Genomic DNA, 18,877 nt, shown 5'->3' with positions numbered 1-18,877 from the left:
AGTGCCCCTCCCTTCACGCCGCATGTTGCGGTTGAAGCTGGGGCAGTGCGGCCGGTAGCCCTGCAGGCGATGATGGTTAATAGTACATCTGTCTTTGAAAATGGCGAAATAGATACAGTGCAATGTACTGCACACGCTTGGAGGGAGCTTGGGAAACGCGCTGCGAGATTGACACTATATGCATTTCCCATTCCCCTTCTGCACCATGATGGGTTTTCAGTGACTAGGGAACCTAGCTCCCTCACGGTATTACATGCGGCAGGGATATGTACTATGGGGATGTTTACGCTGCTAGTAAGTTTATTAGCATACAGGCATTTATGGGTGGGAACACTAGGCCTGCAAAGGCGATGTTTGTATACAGTCGATTGAGAGCTGCGATTAGAGCATTATATCCTGGGTTTCCTGATGAACCCCCCCCCACTCTGACAGCGTTACAGATACTATATTCCAGACCACTTCGAACTAAATTGGTTACCAGACTATACAATGCTTCGCAGGCTGATTAGATGACTATGGGAAGAAGGAATGATGTGCTGCCTCAGCCGCTCACAGAGGATGAATGGGAATCCTGCTGTAGATTAACAGGCTAATAAATTATAAATATCTTTATCAAATGTATTATACACCTTTGCAGCTTCATAAGTATGGGCTTAGGGCCTCTCCTTGCTGCAGACAATGTGGGGTGGACAGTGCTGATTTTTGTCATCTGGCCTGGAAGTGTCTGAGGGTATCGGACTTCTGGGACAAAGTTACAGAGGCTCTGGGGGAGATAGTTGGTGAGCCTGTACCCTGCGATATGACTGTCTGCCTCCTGGGAAATGTGTTGAAGCTTAAGTCCACTAATTGTAAGCTGATTGCAATGGGCCTACTATTGGCGTGACTCAGAGTCTCCATTCATTGGGATGGTAGGCCTGTGCCCCAACTGGCACAATGGCTTAAAGATGTTGCTTATGGTTGTGACCAATTGTTCTATTTAGGGAATAACTGCTGCAAGCCTCGGGCCTCAAGACATTTGGCGCCCGTTCAATGGATATGTATTCGCTCACTCCTCAAGTGCCTAATGTTCTTGTTTACTGCCCCTTCAGATTCTGCGATCTAATCTGTCTTCTTACTGTACGAACTTGGGATATAATTGACTGTCATATTCTTGTCATGCATTTCCACTGTGTATTGTGTACTACGTGCTAAAGAATGAATTCCGACTATTGTTGTTTTTTAACTGAAAACGTAATAAATAATTTTTTTTTAAAACTGCTCTACATATTCTTTGTGAAATTCCCCGATTTGTACATCACTGCCTGATGCTTTCCCATTTTTCAGATCCCTGGTTGCGTTTTTAATTTCTTTTATAGTGAAGAGTACACAAAGAGGTTCCCTCTCAGACTTTTCCACCCAAGCTAATGTAGCTATCTTGAGATAACCACTAATATCCTCGCTACACTTCCTAATGTGAGTCATATAGGTTTGGATTGTTCTGAACAAACATACCCAGTATTTCCTCATCTTGTCACCTTGTGCTCACGTCTTGCATTTGTATCTGCACAATATGGTCGGATGCCCATTTCGGTTTGATAAGTCCAGCTAAAGTCCTGCTGTGCCTCTCGCCCTCCCCTTATCATCTAGAACCTGCATATTTTCCCAAACTTTTACCTTCCCTATCCACTTCTTTGCAGAATTCTAGTAGATTAGATTGAATGAATTTCATTGTTGCTGTCCTATGGTCCTGTTCATGTTTGTGCTACATATAATGGAGTACCAGTCTGCCCCTTATCGCCTTTGAAATGCAATGTCCCTTGGATATACATTCTTTTGATTATCGCTTTGAACACTTCCCATAAAATCCCGGTTTCCTGAACTGAGTCAGTGTTTATCTCAAAACATGTTTGTGCATTCTGGAAAATTTCCTCCCAAATGCATGTGTCCAAAAACCTAGTTGGCTGGAACCGCCACTTCCGCTGCGTGTTTGGGATGTGCAGTGTTAAGTTTATGGGGCATGATCAGAGTACGTTTAGGGCATGTGCTCCGCACCCACTGCCCAATCAATTACATCCCTAGGGCCAAGCCAGAAATCTGTCTGGAAGCTACCATGAACTTTGTAGCTATTGTGTACACCTGTATTCGGTCATTTCTGTCTCTCTAGATCTACCAGATCATTTTGTTACATTACCTCCAGCAACGCAGCATGCGCAGCGGGTGAAATCGGTCTCTTGTTGGCGCTATCCAGCATGCAAACAGGGGTGTTCACCCATTTTAATGTGGCTAAAAATAATAATGTTTACGTGATAATTCAGAGTTCAGAGTGAAGTGATTTTACGGATCATTTCTTTACAGGTGATCCCAGCACGCCAGCGATGAAAACCGGAAGTGAACTTCAGCCTGTCGTGCCGAATGCTAACAACCTGGAAGGCAAAAGCGTGAGCGAGCGAGCTCCAGGTCAGGACATCTTATTAAAATAATGTCGATAAATTATTGACCTGCATAGATCAACCATAATTTAAATACCTTATGTTAGTAACAGCGGTAAGTGAACGAAACCTAACCTTGGACGATTAAGACTATTATTCTCTTAACAAAGGTCATGTTGATATATTACACTGTACTGAGATACCTGAATAGGACTGATGGATTCATGTGCTTAAACAAGGATGTTAGTCGATATTAAAGCTGTGGGATAGTGATGTGTCTGCTAACCTGATACGCACATTGCCTAGTGGTTGTATGGGCACTAAGCAAACTGCTCAACGAAAAGATGAAGACGTTTATTTAACAGAAAATAGCATAATTCATTTGAAACGATAGTGTTGCTGTGTCATAAACCGAGACCACGACTGCACCAGACATCATCACCGCATTTCCTACCCACATCACAAGAATGGGGCAGCTAAACAGCCATCTTTGCTGGGTACCTGGCTAAACTCCTCCAGTCCAGAAAATCACTATTCTATGCATACATGTTGCTTGTGAAGGAGATCCCTGAAGAAGCCCTGCCACCTCTACTGAACATCAATAATGCATCACTAGCCCAAAGCGTCCTCCCAGATAACTTCAAGAATTGTCAGTAAGCAGTTAGCATAACGCCCCTGAGCTTCCACTTTGACACCAGCTTCATGACTCCTTATAACAGCAGCTGAGGATGACCCGACATTCTTGCATTCTGTGTCCTTTCTGTCGCCCGACACGCTTAGAGTTCCCATCTTCATAACTCTCAATGAGAGTACAGTTTTGCGACTTTCCACCAATTCTTGTGAGTTTGTTGGCTCATGTAACTGTCTTTGAATCAACAAGTGGCTTATGTTGTGTGTGCCAGTGTTCTCAAGATATTAGAGGGAATTCTGTAATGCAGCATGGTTGTGGGATCCTCCACAGCTGAATTTCAAGGAAATTCAAGTCCTTTTGTATTCCCAATGTGTGAAGATTGGTTGCTTAGATAGATCCTTGATCAGTTAGCAGGTAGTGGGTGGCAGACTCTTAGTAAAGCTACTGATGGTCCTATGTGCACTCTCCGGTAGCCTGGAAACTGGACCACACGCTCGCAGAGCGCTGATAGAAGTTGGCTTAGATGAGACATAAAGATTCAAGCTCTCCAAGAGAGGTTAATAATCATATACTGGCACAAACACAGTCTTCAAATGTTCTTCTTGGCTAATGAAGAATATTCAAATGATTGTCCAGAACTCTGTGCATAGTTGGCTCATAAATGTTTTTGTTTTGACAGGCGGGGCCGACCCTTCAGTATTGAATAAAGTAAAGGATTTGTCGTCTCCAGCGAGCACCCAGAAACCGAAGAGAATTGATGAGCCTGATGAAGGTGAGGAGATGAAGTTGTGGTGCTTTTTTATTCCAGTTATTGGCATTCAACCAAAAATTAAAAGTATCAAATCTTAGTTAATTACCCAGAAATAAATACAAACACTCACTCTGAAAGATTACATTTAATGTTCCCTACACACAAGCCTTAGATTTGTGTAATAAAAGAGGATTAAAATGAAAGTCTTCTTTCAGAGGGATCTATGTACGAGAACGCCTGGCCCCGACATGGTTAAACCCCCCCGTCACTCGTAATTAAAGGCATTATTCCTCTTGAGGCCTTGATTTCGGACCACTTTTGGGGGTTTTGGTTAGGCAGGGGTTACTGAGCCTCAACTGTTACTTTGACATTCTTTACTTTGAATATCCGTGGGACTGTCCTCCTCTGACCCTGCAACTGGGGCAAAGTACAGCCCCGTTCCATACTTAGCACGCATGTACCAAGGGTGAGGTGTCACAAGCTTTTCAGAGAGGGAGTGTGGGGGTGCTCAAGCTCGGATCAATCAACAAACTCAATTCACTAATGTCTAGCCCTGGGCTCATCTTTTCAGTAAAGAAAGTACTTTAATCACACAGTGGTACTCGATACTACACACTAAAAAGACAAAAAGAAGTCTGTGTTTCTGGGATAGAAATTGGCAGGGGCTGCACCCATCATGCTCACTCGCTAGCCCCACTATCCCCCCTCTCTCCTCGGTTCTGAATTGTCTCCCTGTATCTCTTTGGGTAAACATGAGTTTAAATCTAGCACAGGGGCAGCTTGGTTACCCCAATACATATATACATATGCATGCTCCGTCTCAAGTCTCTTACCCTTTGATGGGTGAATTGGCCCGCTCAGCGTTACTATCCATGCCGCCCTGTACTCGTGGGGGAGTCCTGAGATGTGGTCTCTCCGGACCATGGGTAAGGGCCGCCCCACAGGTGTCAATTGTAGCCCATGTCAGGACTGGCTCGGCCACAGGCCAAGTATCTGACAGGGTCTTCTACCCTCTGCAGTTGCAGCCCTACATGGGCTGGTCCTAGATTTGGCAGATGACGCCCGCACATGGGCTGATTAGGAATTTGACACACGAAGCCTCGCACTGGCCGATCAGGATTTGGCTGATACAGCCCAATACAGATTGATCGGGTCCTCCTAGATCGAACTCCAGCAACCTACTTTTTCTAGGCATCCTGCTACCGCAGGGACATGCTGAAGCTCACTCCTCCTTCAGGGTAGGCAGACTCCTTTCCTCTTTCTGCATGCAGGCAGACTGCAGCTTCTACTGCAAGAGATCCAGCAATCCAAGAATGGCTGCTCACCTCTAGGAAACTGTAACCAACCCTTGGTGCACAGCAGCTCTCTGAGTGCACTGCAAATTATATTCCCTTCATTGGTTATGTAGGATATGAAACTGGAACAACCGAGTGAGATAGTTGGTCCCTCTTTTATACACACCTGTCAGACAGGAGGTGTGGACCCACTGTCTCAAACTGTAGAACCCGGATCTGGTGTTTCTTCTTTCAGGTGTCCTTTCCAGGCTGCCTTCCAGACAGCGCCTTTGTGTAGAGTGATGCTTCTCACAGGAGTGTTGTCTCCAGCCTTGAGCGCTGACAACCGAGCCACAAACAGGTGTGACACTACTGCACCTGGCCGTCCTTAGCCTAGCTGAAGGTGTAAAAATGAAAAGACAAAAAGGAACGCCTCAGCTAAAGACTTTCTCAACCGCTCGTATCAGAGCCTGCATTCTCACCCTTCACGACTACTATCCACTAAATCATTTTCAGGAAGACTAATCCGCATTTCCTTGCTAACCAAACTCCTCAAATAATAACTAAAGAAGCACGGTCTCCACCCCCCTCACTTCAGTGTCTAGGTCTCCTCCCCTCCTGCTACAGGAAGAAAAGCAGTGCTCTCCCTCTGTCTGTGAACTGAGTCCTCGCCCTCAAACATGTGTCGGGCAATGCCAGGGACAGCCAAATTGGATCCTACTGATCTCCATTACACTGCCTCATTCACCCACACCGTGCATGTACTATACAGGCTGCACCAATACCAACACACTTACCATATAATTAGGATGTTCGCATAACCGCCCACCGCGCGCGGAGGAGCGTAACCGCCCACCGCGCGCGGAGGAGCGTAACCGCCCACCGCGCGCGGAGGAGCGTAACCGCCCACCGCGCCCGGAGGAGCGTAACGGCCCACCGCGCCCGGAGGAGCGTAACGGCCCACCGCGCCCGGAGGAGCGTAACGGCCCACCGCGCCCGGAGGAGCGTAACGGCCCACCGCGCCCGGAGGAGCGTAACGGCCCACCGCGCCCGGAGGAGCGTAACGGCCCACCGCGCCCGGAGGAGCGTAACGGCCCACCGCGCCCGGAGGAGCGTAACGGCCCACCGCGCCCGGAGGAGCGTAACGGCCCACCGCGCCCGGAGGAGCGTAACCGCCCACCGCGCCCGGAGGAGCGTAACCGCCCACCGCGCCCGGAGGAGCGTAACCGCCCACCGCGCGCGGAGGAGCGTAACCGCCCACCGCGCGCGGAGGAGCGTAACCTAACCGCCCACCAGAGGGTCAGCAGTCCTCCCCTTCAGTGACTCAGATCATTTCTGCTCACACCGCTGATTCTTAAATGTGGTATGCTGCCACCATGGCTATAAATGCTAAGCTGGTGAAAGTGGGTAGGAACGCACTGCTTGCATGTAAGGATTAGTTACTTACCCGTAATCCTAGTTCTCTTCCAGGGGTATCCTCATCAGTCATAAGAATTAGAATATTCCCGCCCATGTGGGGCACATATAATATAGTGTTTCCGGGGTCCCGCGCATGGGCGGGAATATAGCTTCTTGGTAATTTGTGGTTCCGTTTTTCACACAAAGTTCACATCATTTTTCCGCTAATGCAGTCTTTCGAAATCGTATCTCTAGACACCATTGTTTCAGGATTCCACCGTAATCGGTAGAGAATATTTACGGGATACTTGACATGCTACCAATTTTCTCATGTATAATCCCACTCATAGCATACAGGCATTCCAAATCTCATCAGCTTGGGGGGCGTCTTGCATGTAACAGCGCTATTACCCCGTAGAGTCTTGGTAATTGTAGTTCAGTTTTCACACAAAGTTCATTTAATTTTTCAGCTTATGCCGTCTTTCGAAATAGTATCTCTAGACACCAGTGTTTCAGGATTCCTCCCTCATCAGTAGGGAATATTTACGGGTTTCTGGACATGTTGCCAATTTTCTCAGGTATAACTCTGGTGTTGCGGGACAGAAAAAAGCAAATAAAGGTTCCCGACCATGAGCCATGACTCCCATTACGAAGGGAGCATTACTTTTTTATTTTAAAAAGAAAATCCCTTTCACAGATTTTCTTTTTGAAAATAAAAATGGAAAACTGTTTGGTGCAGGGTTGTGTCATGCTGACCTAGCCCTGCACCAAACCGTGAGATCTTTAGAGGGGATGATGAGTGTGTTAAGCGTTACATCTTAGTATCCTTAGGCTCAATCCTTTTTTGTATGAATAGAATCAAAGGAGTCCGTTCTTTATAGAAAAGTTGCTCTTTATTTGTTGCGCGGAAACGGCAGAAGAGACGAGAAACCTTGAGGGATACGCCAGGGATTCAATGCCTTAATAAATTTACAAACCGGGCCAAATGTTGAAACTTACTGTGTATAGAATGAGGAAGCATACAGAATACATAATTGTAAATAGCCTTGAGAAAGCCCTGGCGCAATTCGCCACAGGGGCGAAACACGTGTCGGCTGTCTACGTCTTTATCCTCACAAATAAAGAGCAACTTTTCTATAAAGAACGGACTCCTTTGATTCTATTCATACAAAAAAGGATTGAGCCTAAGGATACTAAGATGTAACGCTTAACACACTCATCATCCCCTCTAAAGACTTTGTTGTTTGAAAACTCAAGAGGTCCAGAGTTTTCTTGAGTGTGTTATCATTATCAAAAATCTGTGAAAACTAATGTGGACTTGGATTCCTTTGTGGACCACCTCTCCTCTGTACCAAACCGTGAGATGCATTGACCGGAACCCTCATGACTGTGGTTCCTGCCAATGCATTATAAATGGCCGCCATTTATACATTTGATGTTCAGCCCCTCCGTCATGGGACAGAAAAATGTACTCTGTCCCTTTGGTGGACGTCAAGGCCCAAAGTTACTCCTGTAGTTGTGAAAACTGTGAACTCATAAACAACCTCTCATTTCGTGGAATGGTGTTTAACCCTTAGTATGTTAATGAGTTGTGCCTATGTGAAATCCCACCTCTTCTTCGTAACTATTTTTATAAAGTGTGTCCTAAAGATTCTGTTCTGTGCGACTTCCAAACATTGTTATATTTTGTATTTTCTGTTTAACCCGTTTGTTGCTTCGAACATTCTGCGCCAGTGCTGAACGTTCGAAGAAACTGGTGCGGCTGTGTTGGCCAACGGACGTGCGCAGCACTGGCAAGGTAGTGCTCGCGACGACCGTTGGCCGACGGCAACACTCAAGGGGTTAAGGAAAGAGCCCACAAGAAGTCTGGTCAATGTTTATTAGTATTCTATGAATTTAAGGAATCTAGTGACAAATTGTCACCCTCCACTCTAAGCTTTGGAAATGCTTAATTTATAAACGCACACATTTAAATGATATCACTTTAAGGAAGTACACAACAGACATCACGTTATAATTTTAAAACAGCACATATTTTCCGGTGGGAATAAGGAAGCCGGGAACGCAACAAATTGATTATCAAAATGTTTCAGAAATTAAAATATTGCAATAATTAATAAGCCATTTGCATATTCATGCATACCGACGCTAGTACAATAACGAGGCACCACCATGTCATCAACCTACTGAACCAATATAGATCCTTCGGGGAGCTGAGGTGACCAGTTCCTTCATGAAAACCTTTGAACAGACTGGTGGTGACCTAATACCCCAGAGGGAGTCATCCCAGTGTCTGCTGGCCTACCAGAAGATGTGAATGTAAAAGGTTGTCATTTATAAAATTAGATGAAACAGCAGAACACATCTGCAACCACAAATCGTACCTCTGTACTGGAATGCAAGATCGAATAGTTGCTGGATTACGAACAAAAGTAAAACTCTATAATAGCACAGCAAAGGGCGTCTTGGGGAATATAATTAATAGTATCAATAGAGGAAGAAGTGTGTATGTTATTGTGGGGTTCTTTTGAAGTCTGCATGCTCTCATCAGATGGCATGTCCTGAAGGAAGAATATGTGATAAGGAGGCGAGCGAGAATGTATTCTAGTTGCACTTTGCAATGCTGTAGAATCAGTCTGTCACTGGTACTCTTCTTGGTAGTCCTCTAATACCATGCAACCATCAGAGTCATCCATCTCCTTGCACTCAACACATTCACTGCATTCGCTGTGCCCGCCTGGCACCACACCCGATGGTTGGTCAATGTGCTGTGCCCTGTTTTCAGACGCTACCAACGGAGCACTTCTTGCATCTGTGACTGGTTTTGGAGAACTAAATACATCTAATATATACTTCTCCTTATGACTCCATTTTCTCTGAAGTAATTTGGGGAAATAGACACATGGGAAGTGGGGCAGTTGGACTGTTAGCGCTAACCAAGTCCCTCAAATGTGCAACCTGGAATTGAGTCTCTCATGAATGCTCTTCATTCCTCGCATCTGCACTCATGTCTGTTAGCTTGTCCTATGAATTTAGTAAGACTGGCCACTGTCTTCCTCTTTGGATCTTTTTTGCCTCTTTTTACAAATTATTTAAGTGTTTGCAGTCCAAGATACCATCCTCAAGAAAGGATTTTTACACTGTGAACCACACGCAGTTGTTGGCTTGTGTCCGGCGGCTGGAAGTCACCGGGACGGTCCTCCAATGGATTACCTCCTTTCTGGAGGATCGATCTCAAATGGTCCAACTAGGAGAATGTAGATCCAGTCGGGTTTCTTGCATTTGGGTGTTCCGCAGGGCTCTGCGCTGTCCCCCGCTGTGTATTATCTACCTCCAGCCATTGGTAGAAGCACTGTCAAAATTGGATTGTCAAGTGTTTAACTACAACGATGACACTCAGTTAATTGTACGAATTGATAATTCTCTTCCGGTACAGCTCATGGTTCAGAATATCCTCCGGCTCACTATGAACTGGATGACTGTCAATTCACTTAAGGTAAACACTCCAAATACCACTCAGTGCCACATAATTACACTGCACTCCATGCAACATACACTCCAAATACCACTCAGTGCCACATAATTCCCCGCCACATAATTACACTGCACTCAATGCAACATACACTCCATATGACTGAGGTGCTTGCTCTCACAACAGATGCTTCACCTTGGTCTAGCCTCTTCTGACATCAAGAGTCTGGGTATCAAACTGGACACTCGGTTAACTCTAAACAGTCAGGTGTCTGCTGTGGTGGGGAGCTGTGCTGGCCTGATGCGGCAACTCCGGAAGGTTGGGACCCTGTTGACATTTTCCACCATGCGTACCGTTGTGATGGCACTTATCGTGTCACAATTAGATTAGGTTAATGCAGTGTACACAAGGCTCCCTGACAAACTCGGGGACAAATTACATGCCACATAATTACACTGCACTCAATGCAACATACACTCCAAATACCACTCAGTGCCACATAGTTACCCGCCACATAATTACACTGCACTCAATGCAACATACACTCCAAATACCACTCAGTGCCACAGAATTAAATGCCACATAATTACACTGCACTCAATGCAACATACACTCCAAATACCACTCAGTGCCACATAATTACACTGCACTCCATGCAACATACACTCCAAATACCACTCAGTGCCACAGAATTAAATGCCACATAATTACACTGCACTCAATGCAACATACACTCCAAATACCACTCAGTGCCACATAATTACACTGCACTCCATGCAACATACACTCCAAATACCACTCAGTGCCACATAATTCCCCGCCACATAATTACACTGCACTCAATGCAACATACACTCCAAATACCACTCAGTGCCACATAGTTACACGCCACATAATTACACTCTATCGCATCACCACAGCATCACTCAGCACCACCACAGCATCACTTAGGGGCACCACAACATCACTATGCGCTACCACAGCATCACTGAATGCCACAGCATCACTCAGCGCCACCACAGCATCAATCTGCGCAACCATTTAACACAACAACTGATTCGAATATGTTCTCTCAATGTTTCAAGCTTTATTACAAATGCCACAAAAATGTTAATATTTCACTTCTGTTCTAGGATTTTCGTCACAATAAAGTACACTGAACATAATCTTCATAAAAGTTATTTACAAAAGTTTAAGCTATTGCCATTATAAATTACAATAACTTTTATTTAAGTATTAATTATTACAAAAATTAAAAGCAATTGTTATTTGTAATATCAGTACATCTAAGGCACGTAAATACAACACGTATTACATTACAAATGCTATAGGTGTCACATTTGCGAAAGTTAAAAGTATTGGCATTGTAAATGACAAAGCTATTAATTTCGCTATTTTCAAAACCAACACATAAATAAAAAATGTGTCATTTACAATACCAATAGCTCAAACTTTCCTAATGCGAGAACTATTGCATTGCAAATGCTTGTTAATTTTATTTTTTTGCTGATGAAGGAATTTTTAAATGCAAGTAGATTGTACCAATTTGTAACAACAAGGTTGGATTGGTGAACCGCGTTGACAACAGAGTGCTCAAAACTGCTCTCGCAAAAACAAGCAAAATAAGAGTAGAGCAGATTATTACAGATATTCAAACAAGAGATTAGTGGTTCCCTGAGCACCTCGATTTGTGTTGGATTAGAACAAATAATTTTGGTTCTGTATCGAATAAAAGTAGTGTTATTCACACTTCTATGCGGTCCACAAAAGATGCATTTATTCCACTAATGCTTTGTTCCAAGTGTGAATTCTGTATTCACTCTGGCTAGTATTCCGATACAAATGCCAACCCATGTTTCACATAATGCTTCATCAGGGCATGACAGTTGGCCATTTCCACTGTGTTATTAGCAGCTCCATTGCTTGAGGTCACCAGCCAGAAAACGAATGCCACAAGCCACTTCTGGAACTGGGTCAAAATGCTTACGTTAAAAGAAACGCGAACCATTAGCACCAGTGCACCTCGGGAATCATTTGAGTGAATCATTATCTCAAGCAGAGCAGTTGCTTGATCGTGGTCGTGTGACAGGTGTGGCATGGTTGCCATCTCTGCATCTTGCTGTACAGACGGTCTGATTGACTTACACTTGACTGATGGAAGTGTAAACACCAGCCAGTTAGATGTAGCAAGTGTAGTCAGCCTGTTTGAATAAGAGGGTAATGATGAGGATCTGTTCTTAGCCTTTCATGTGTCTCCTCTGGTGTCTCTGGGGGCAATGGAGCCCCAGTGTCCTATTCCAGACGGCATCAGACGTTGATGAGTGCACGATGCCCAAGCTCCAGATTCCAATAAACTTAGTCAGGAACACAAGGAAGCAGAGTCTGGCACATGCAGAAAGAAGATGGATCTGCCTGGTAAGAAGCTAGCCCAGGGTAATAATGTCATAGTGGAAGAGGAAAGATCTTGGCGCAGTAGCACCTGTCCGAGGAAGGTATGCCTCACGGCTTAGGTACCACTTCTCCCATCGCTGAACCACCTGTCAGCACTCTGCCACCCAGAAGAGGGCTAATGTCTCCTCTGCCACAGATGCTTACTGCAGTTTCAGCCTCCCCATCGTTGATTCCAAGGCTGGGTTAACCATTGCCGGGCCTAGTACACCCTGGGCCAGGGTAGATCATAAATGGTTTGAACCTCCATGCAGTGAAAGCCAGGACTCCAGCTCCTTACCTGCCAACATAAGGAGTCTGCAAGCCAGCGTGGAAAATGTTGTGTACTGCAGGTTGCTTTTTTTATGGTGGGCTTTACTCCACCCACATGTTGGGAGCCAAGAGTGATGTTTTGATTGGGCAGATGTGTGCTTCCACAAAACAATGCTCCCCCCACACAGCTGTCTTGGATAACAAGATCATTTATGGTGCACTTCTCTGGCAGCAGCACAGATAGGAGGAGGTAGTCATTAACGAACATGGACTTTTAGGTCTGGATTTGCTGTGCATTCATGAATCATACCTACTGGCATTGCCAATGCTTGTTTAAATAGATGTGGCTTAATAGAGAAGTGTTAGAGGAATGGGTGTAATGTGATTGAACCCGTTACTCCCAGTTATAACGCATGTCTCTGCATAAGGAACGGCCGCCGGCACAACAGAGTGCACTGTCGTTGAGGAGGCACTTGCTGTAATCAAGTCGTGAGAAAACTGACCAATGGTAGTGGTTTACCCTGCAAGATCACTCTCTGGGAAGCGGGTCCACCCAGACTTCTGCAGGTTACAGTAGGAAGCACGGATGGGCTGACTTGACGTTGTACCTGTTCAAGGGTGATAGTAAGCACACCAGAGAGTTGGTGAATAGTTTTGGTGATTGAAATGCCTAGTGATGTGTACAATCTAGTTATTCTTCTTCAGTGTTTCACTCATAATGTTGACTTTCTGTACGGCATTTGGGCTGGGGCTAAGACGACGCAGCACTGCTCGCCATCCGATTTCCCAACTAGCAATAGAGTAAGTTATTTAATTCTGGTCAGTTCTCATATAGGGCTCAACACTCAAAATAAGTCCACTGAGCACTGCCAAGGTGATCAAACAACGAAAGTTACCAAAGTAGAAGAGTTTTTAGAGATTTCTGAAATGGGGTGAGTTTTTTGCTGTAGCGAAGGCCATCCAGCAATGCATTTCCATAATGAACTGGCCATGGCCAGAAAGAAGTTATCCCTTGTCTCTTTCCTGATAGTTTCAGGAGGCACTAATAACAGTTTGCTAGCGGTTCCCAAGTACCCATTCTGAGCAGTGTAGAGTCAAAGGTTGCGTCATAAAGGCAAGAACAGTTTCAAATACAAAATTTGTGCATTCAGGTGAGTATCTTGAACTCAATTTAACAAGGCACACGAACTCGGTGTAGACTGCAATGTGCCTCAGACATGCGAGCTCTTATGGACATGTTAAGGCTATTCTTACTACAGTATTTTGTAAGAGGTAAATTTAGCTTCCTAACATTTCTATAGCTAGCTGTTTCCACCAACAAAGCATTATTACAGTCAGTTTTTGAACAAATAACCTTTCTAGCAGTGGTGAATCAATTTTATTGAAATAGTGGAAGTTGCATTTCACGTAGTGGCTAATGTTGGAGGATTAAATAAACTTGTTAAATTCTAATTCTATCGACAGACATTCAGGTGCTTAAAAATGGAGGATTAAATAAACTGGTTGACTTGGCATTTCTTCGAGAGACGTCGATAAAGCTATGCCCTCATGTTTTCACTTTGTTTTTCTTCTCAATGTTATGGCATCCAGAAAAGAAAAATTGGCAGGCCTGTAACTTTTCAGCCAGTGGTCAATACCAAAGAACAATAGCTCAGAGGTAATGCATTTCATTTAACCGCCTCTTGTTTATCATCCCCTGATGACCTCAAACAGGTGTATGAGGTCCTCAACGAATGGATAAACAAGAGGTCTACCTTTGATGGCCTCCATCATTGCGTTCTGGTAGTTATTTGATCATGCATCTCCTGCTTGGAATGTGCTGATACAAAACATCTTGGCTTTGAACACTGTGTCGGTGCGCTCCTGAGATGGGGTTTGTCTCATGAAGATCCTGCATCCATCTCTGCTACCTGTACACGCTCTTCAAATCGGACAGAATCTTAATGCTCAGTACCTAACGTACCAGGAACATCTTTTACCGTAATCCATAATAACTAGGATAATTTGATCCCTCACGGATGTTGTTTCTCTAAACCTTGAGAAAGGCCCAGGCAGACAGTCATAGGGAACGAAACAGGTGTTTGCTCAATATAGGCAGAGAAACATGTAGACTCTACGTCTTTCAGTTTCAAAGACTTATTACTTATGTTTCAATTCTGTATTAGTTATTTCTTTACTTTGTTACTTGAACAGCATTTTATCATTACCCTAAGTACATCAGGAAAAACTAAGAACTTTATAAGAACTTTTTGGTCAATAACTGAACCCTGCCCCTCCTCCTCGTAGGGGGTGACAAACACAAGAGCTTTTTAATGAGTCCATGTTTGTTGTCTAAATACAATGTTTCATTCACAACTTTCACCTTTGTTAAATTGATTCAGTCTTTTAGATTTGTGATTATGACCATTTATGTCAGTTTGAATACCTGGTACTTTTACTCTTGTCACTTAATGCTACCCATCCCTAGTAAGAACATCCTTCTTCATACATAGCTCTGCACAAGTTTCTCCATACACTCGCCCTGTGGCAAATCTTGGTCTTCCAGTGAGAATCAGACCACAGAGGGTCTTTTTTGCAGAGACTGCAATAAAAATAAAATAAATGTTCAGCCTTTCACTATTCTATCAATCCCCACTACGGATGATAATGAGCAACTTCACAGCTACCAGGTGATATTGTAATGGGAATATTTTTATAAAAAGAAAATAATCTAGTCCAACACATCATAGTCCCGGCATGAATTTACAAATCATGACTTTTCATTTATGGAGGTTAGTTTTATACTCTGATAAAATTCTTGGTTTTTTTAATGAAACTATTACCTTCTTTTGTTTACCTTTTAAATACAGAATTTCCTGTGATAACGTCTGTTTTCACATTAAGAGATACGGAAGAGAAAAACTTGCACTCTGTGGACAACCCGGAGTCCAATAGAAGCGAAGATGTCAATTTTGACTCAGGTAAGCAGTGATGGAAGCATGTGTTTGTAAAACCTGAAAGATGGATTGATTCGTCACACCTTTCCTGCAGAGACTTTATCATCTCATATTCATTCTCCTGTGCTGGTAATTTCTGTACCGAGAGTCTCATAAAAATGGTCCAGTTACGTGGTGGGAGGGGAGAAGGGTGGTATCTTGCTTAAAGATGTAATTTTGATGTGTAATCTCATCTACTTTCTCCGTTAAAAACCGGTTGATGGCATTACACTTTTGAATGAGGTTCCGGCGTGCCTACTAATGGGTGAAGCCAAACTTTACATGGACTCCGATTCTGTTGGACATTTCTACAGTGATTGGCCTAAATAGGTGGCTTTGCCTGGGATGATAACGTTTCTTCTAGCACGGCATACCCTTTTCATTTTTATTACGCGCAAAAGGGTTCAGCACTATACAACAAATTATAAAAATTCAACATCAGTGTTCAAGAAACAGTGAGCACACGGAAAGATACCCAAGTACCAGATGTGTGTTTCTTAAAAGGATTTTTCTTTATTTCTTATTTTCACAAAGGCAGATCATCATAGCCAATGCGTTTCGTCTCCCAAAGAGACTTGTTCAGGGCTTCACAAAGTGACGAAGAGTATATTCATATGGCCGTTTGTACAGTTCAGATACTTGGGAATCCAATTTTCGGAAGTCTTCTATGTAATGTATAATATCAGCAGTGTCATAGTAACCCGCGGCTTGTATGCTCCTTGTGTTCCAATCCGAAACACAGATCTGGGACTTGGATATCTTTCCGTGTGCTCACATAGGAGCATAGAGGGGAGTGCTCCTTGGTTCTTTGCGCTACTTGACACCTTGAGACACTGTTAATTTGTTAGGAAACGTATTTAATAGCCTCTACTCTCATCTTTGTGTATTCCCTTTTCATTTTTATAATATCTTACTGAAGCTTGTTTTGATCCAATTTTTTCCAGATAGACTGTTTGATGTGGATTGCTTTTTAGATGTACTGTGATCCTGAGTCACAAGTTTTCTGGAACGCTGGTCACGTTGCATCTATAAGGATACAATCGGGTCCTGCCCTAATGTTGTTTGACTAGAGTTTTCCTAACTCCTTTTTGGTGTTCCCTACCTTATCTCCAGCATACTCAGGAGGTGGTGTTCTTTGGTGATACAGTGGCAATGACCCTTGAGTTCTCTTTGAAGGTGCTGCTTCTCATCTGCTCGGAACATGTGAGCATCAGGTTCGATGCCTCTTTTAGGTCTTTTACTTTTCTTCCTGAGTCCCCTATGATGACTATTGGGACATTAGGTTCTCATAAGGATACTTGTCCCATTGTCCAGTTTGCTGATGGGACCAGCCCTGTGAATTTGTCGGAGTTGGTCCTTTTATCTCTTCGTTGGTGCCTTGCCGCCCCAGTTCATTGCTTTAGGAGCCAGATTTATGTTCAGTTTTGCTCTGATTACCGAAAATGGCGATTCCACTGATGAGTCTCAGCAGTTGCTGTTCTGATTCCAGACGTGGTGAAATCTTGCAGACTCTAAACTCCTATGATTGCCTTAAAAATAGACTGCGAGGCACATGCCTGAAATATCAGAGGTATCTGTGTTCCTGGTATACATTATTGCATGATCTGTGCTCAGTGGCCCTTTTTCCATTCCGTGTCCGTGCTCGCTCCACTCTTTAGATTCCCTACCTTGACTCGGTGTTCTCTTTTAAGCATCACATAGGAAACGCTGTTGGTGACTGTCGGCAAGCAACTTACCGGTTTTGCATACACTGTGCACTCCTTGATTAGAAGCACGTTCCACTTCTGACAGAACTGCTCACTGCTCTAGAGCTCATAATGTACAGCTGTGAAGTTCAAGTTCAAGTTCAGACATTTGTATAGCGCACTGCTCACCCAGAGGGTCTCAAGGCGCTAGGGGAAGGGGTTCATTATTTGTCGAATAGCCAAGTTTTAAGTTCTTTTCTGAAGGAGATGTGGTTCTGAGTAAGGCGGAGGTTGGTGGGGAGTGAGTTCCAAGTCTTGGCAGCCAGGAAGGAGAAGGATCTGCCACCCATGGTGGATTTCCGGATGTGCGGGACTGCGGCGAGGGCTTGATTGGACGATCTTAGTTGGCGGGTGGGTTTGTAGAAGGACAGTCGAGTATTGAGGCATTCGGGTCCTAGATTGTAGAGGGCCTTGTGTGCGTGGGTGAGAAGGCGAAAGGTAATTCTTTTGTTGACGGGAAGCCAGTGGAGGTCTTTTAGATATCCGGTGATGTGATCTTGGTGCAGGATGTCTAATATGAGTCTCGCTGACGCGTTCTGGATGCGCTGGAGTTTTTTCTGTAGTTTTGTTGTGATTCCAGCGTAAAGAGTGTTACCATAGTCCAGTCGACTCGTGACCAATGCGTGGGTTACAGTCTTTCTTGTCTCGAGGGGGATCCAGCGGAAGATCTTTTTGAGAATGCGAAGTACGTTGAAGCAGGAGGACGAGACGGCGTTGACTTGTCTGGACATCGAGAGAGAGGAGTCTAGGATGAAGCCAAGGTTACGAGCATGGTCTGTGGGTGTGGGTGCTCTGCCCAGAGCGGAAGGCCACCAGGAGTCGTCCCAAGCTGAGGGGAAAGATCCTAGTATGAGCACCTCCGTTTTGTCTGAGTTGAGTTTTAGGCGGCTCTGGTTCATCCATTCGGCTACTTCTTTCATGCCTTCATGAAGATTGGTTTTGGCGGTGTTGGGGTCTTTTGGTGAGGGAAAGGATTAGCTGGGTGTCGTCAGCGTAGGAGATGATGTTGAGGTTATGTTGACGCGCGATGGAGGCGAGAGGACTCATGTAGACGTTGAAGAGGGTGGGACTGAGTGAGGATCCTTGATGTACGCCGCAGATGACTTCGGTGGCCTCTGAGTAGAATGGGGGAAGTTGGACTCTTTGCGTTCTCCCAGCGAGGAATGAGATGATCCAGTTCAGGGCTTTTCCTTGTATGCCGATGTTGCTGAGGCGTTGTATAAGGGTGTTGTGGCAGACTGTGTCGAAAGCGGCGGAAAAGTCGAGTAGGATGAGGGCCACTGTTTCTCCGTTGTCCAGGAGTGCTCGGATGTCGTCAGTCGCTGCTATGAGGGCGGTTTCGGTGCTGTGTTTGGCTCGAAACCCGGATTGAGATGGATCAAGGGAGTTGTTGGATTCAAGGAAGGTGGCGAGCTGGCTGTTGACGGCTTTCTCGATGACTTTGGCCGGGAATGGGAGGAGGGATATGGGTCGGTAGTTTTTAAGTTCAGAGGGGTCTGCTGTGGGTTTCTTCAGAAGGGCGC

The 18,877-nt window shown here is 44.6% G+C and overlaps 1 protein-coding gene across 1 annotated transcript in view; it reads left to right on the top strand.

The window, feature by feature from the left end:
- LOC147662027 (uncharacterized) overlaps positions 1 to 18,877 on the top strand; it is a 133,195-nt gene that overhangs the window by 102,950 nt on the left and 11,368 nt on the right. Inside the window, exons 6-8 of the mRNA XM_086951176.1 lie at positions 2,335 to 2,436; positions 3,719 to 3,811; positions 15,484 to 15,594. Coding sequence (XP_086807302.1) covers positions 2,335 to 2,436; positions 3,719 to 3,811; positions 15,484 to 15,594 — 306 coding nt within the window. The remainder of the gene's footprint in view (positions 1 to 2,334; positions 2,437 to 3,718; positions 3,812 to 15,483; positions 15,595 to 18,877) is intronic.

The sequence above is a fragment of the Lissotriton vulgaris genome, unplaced genomic scaffold (assembly GCF_964263255.1).
Source record: "Lissotriton vulgaris unplaced genomic scaffold, aLisVul1.2 SCAFFOLD_781, whole genome shotgun sequence".
NCBI classification, from domain to species: Eukaryota; Metazoa; Chordata; class Amphibia; order Caudata; family Salamandridae; genus Lissotriton; species Lissotriton vulgaris.
This window is presented reverse-complemented; position numbering and strand designations above follow the sequence as displayed.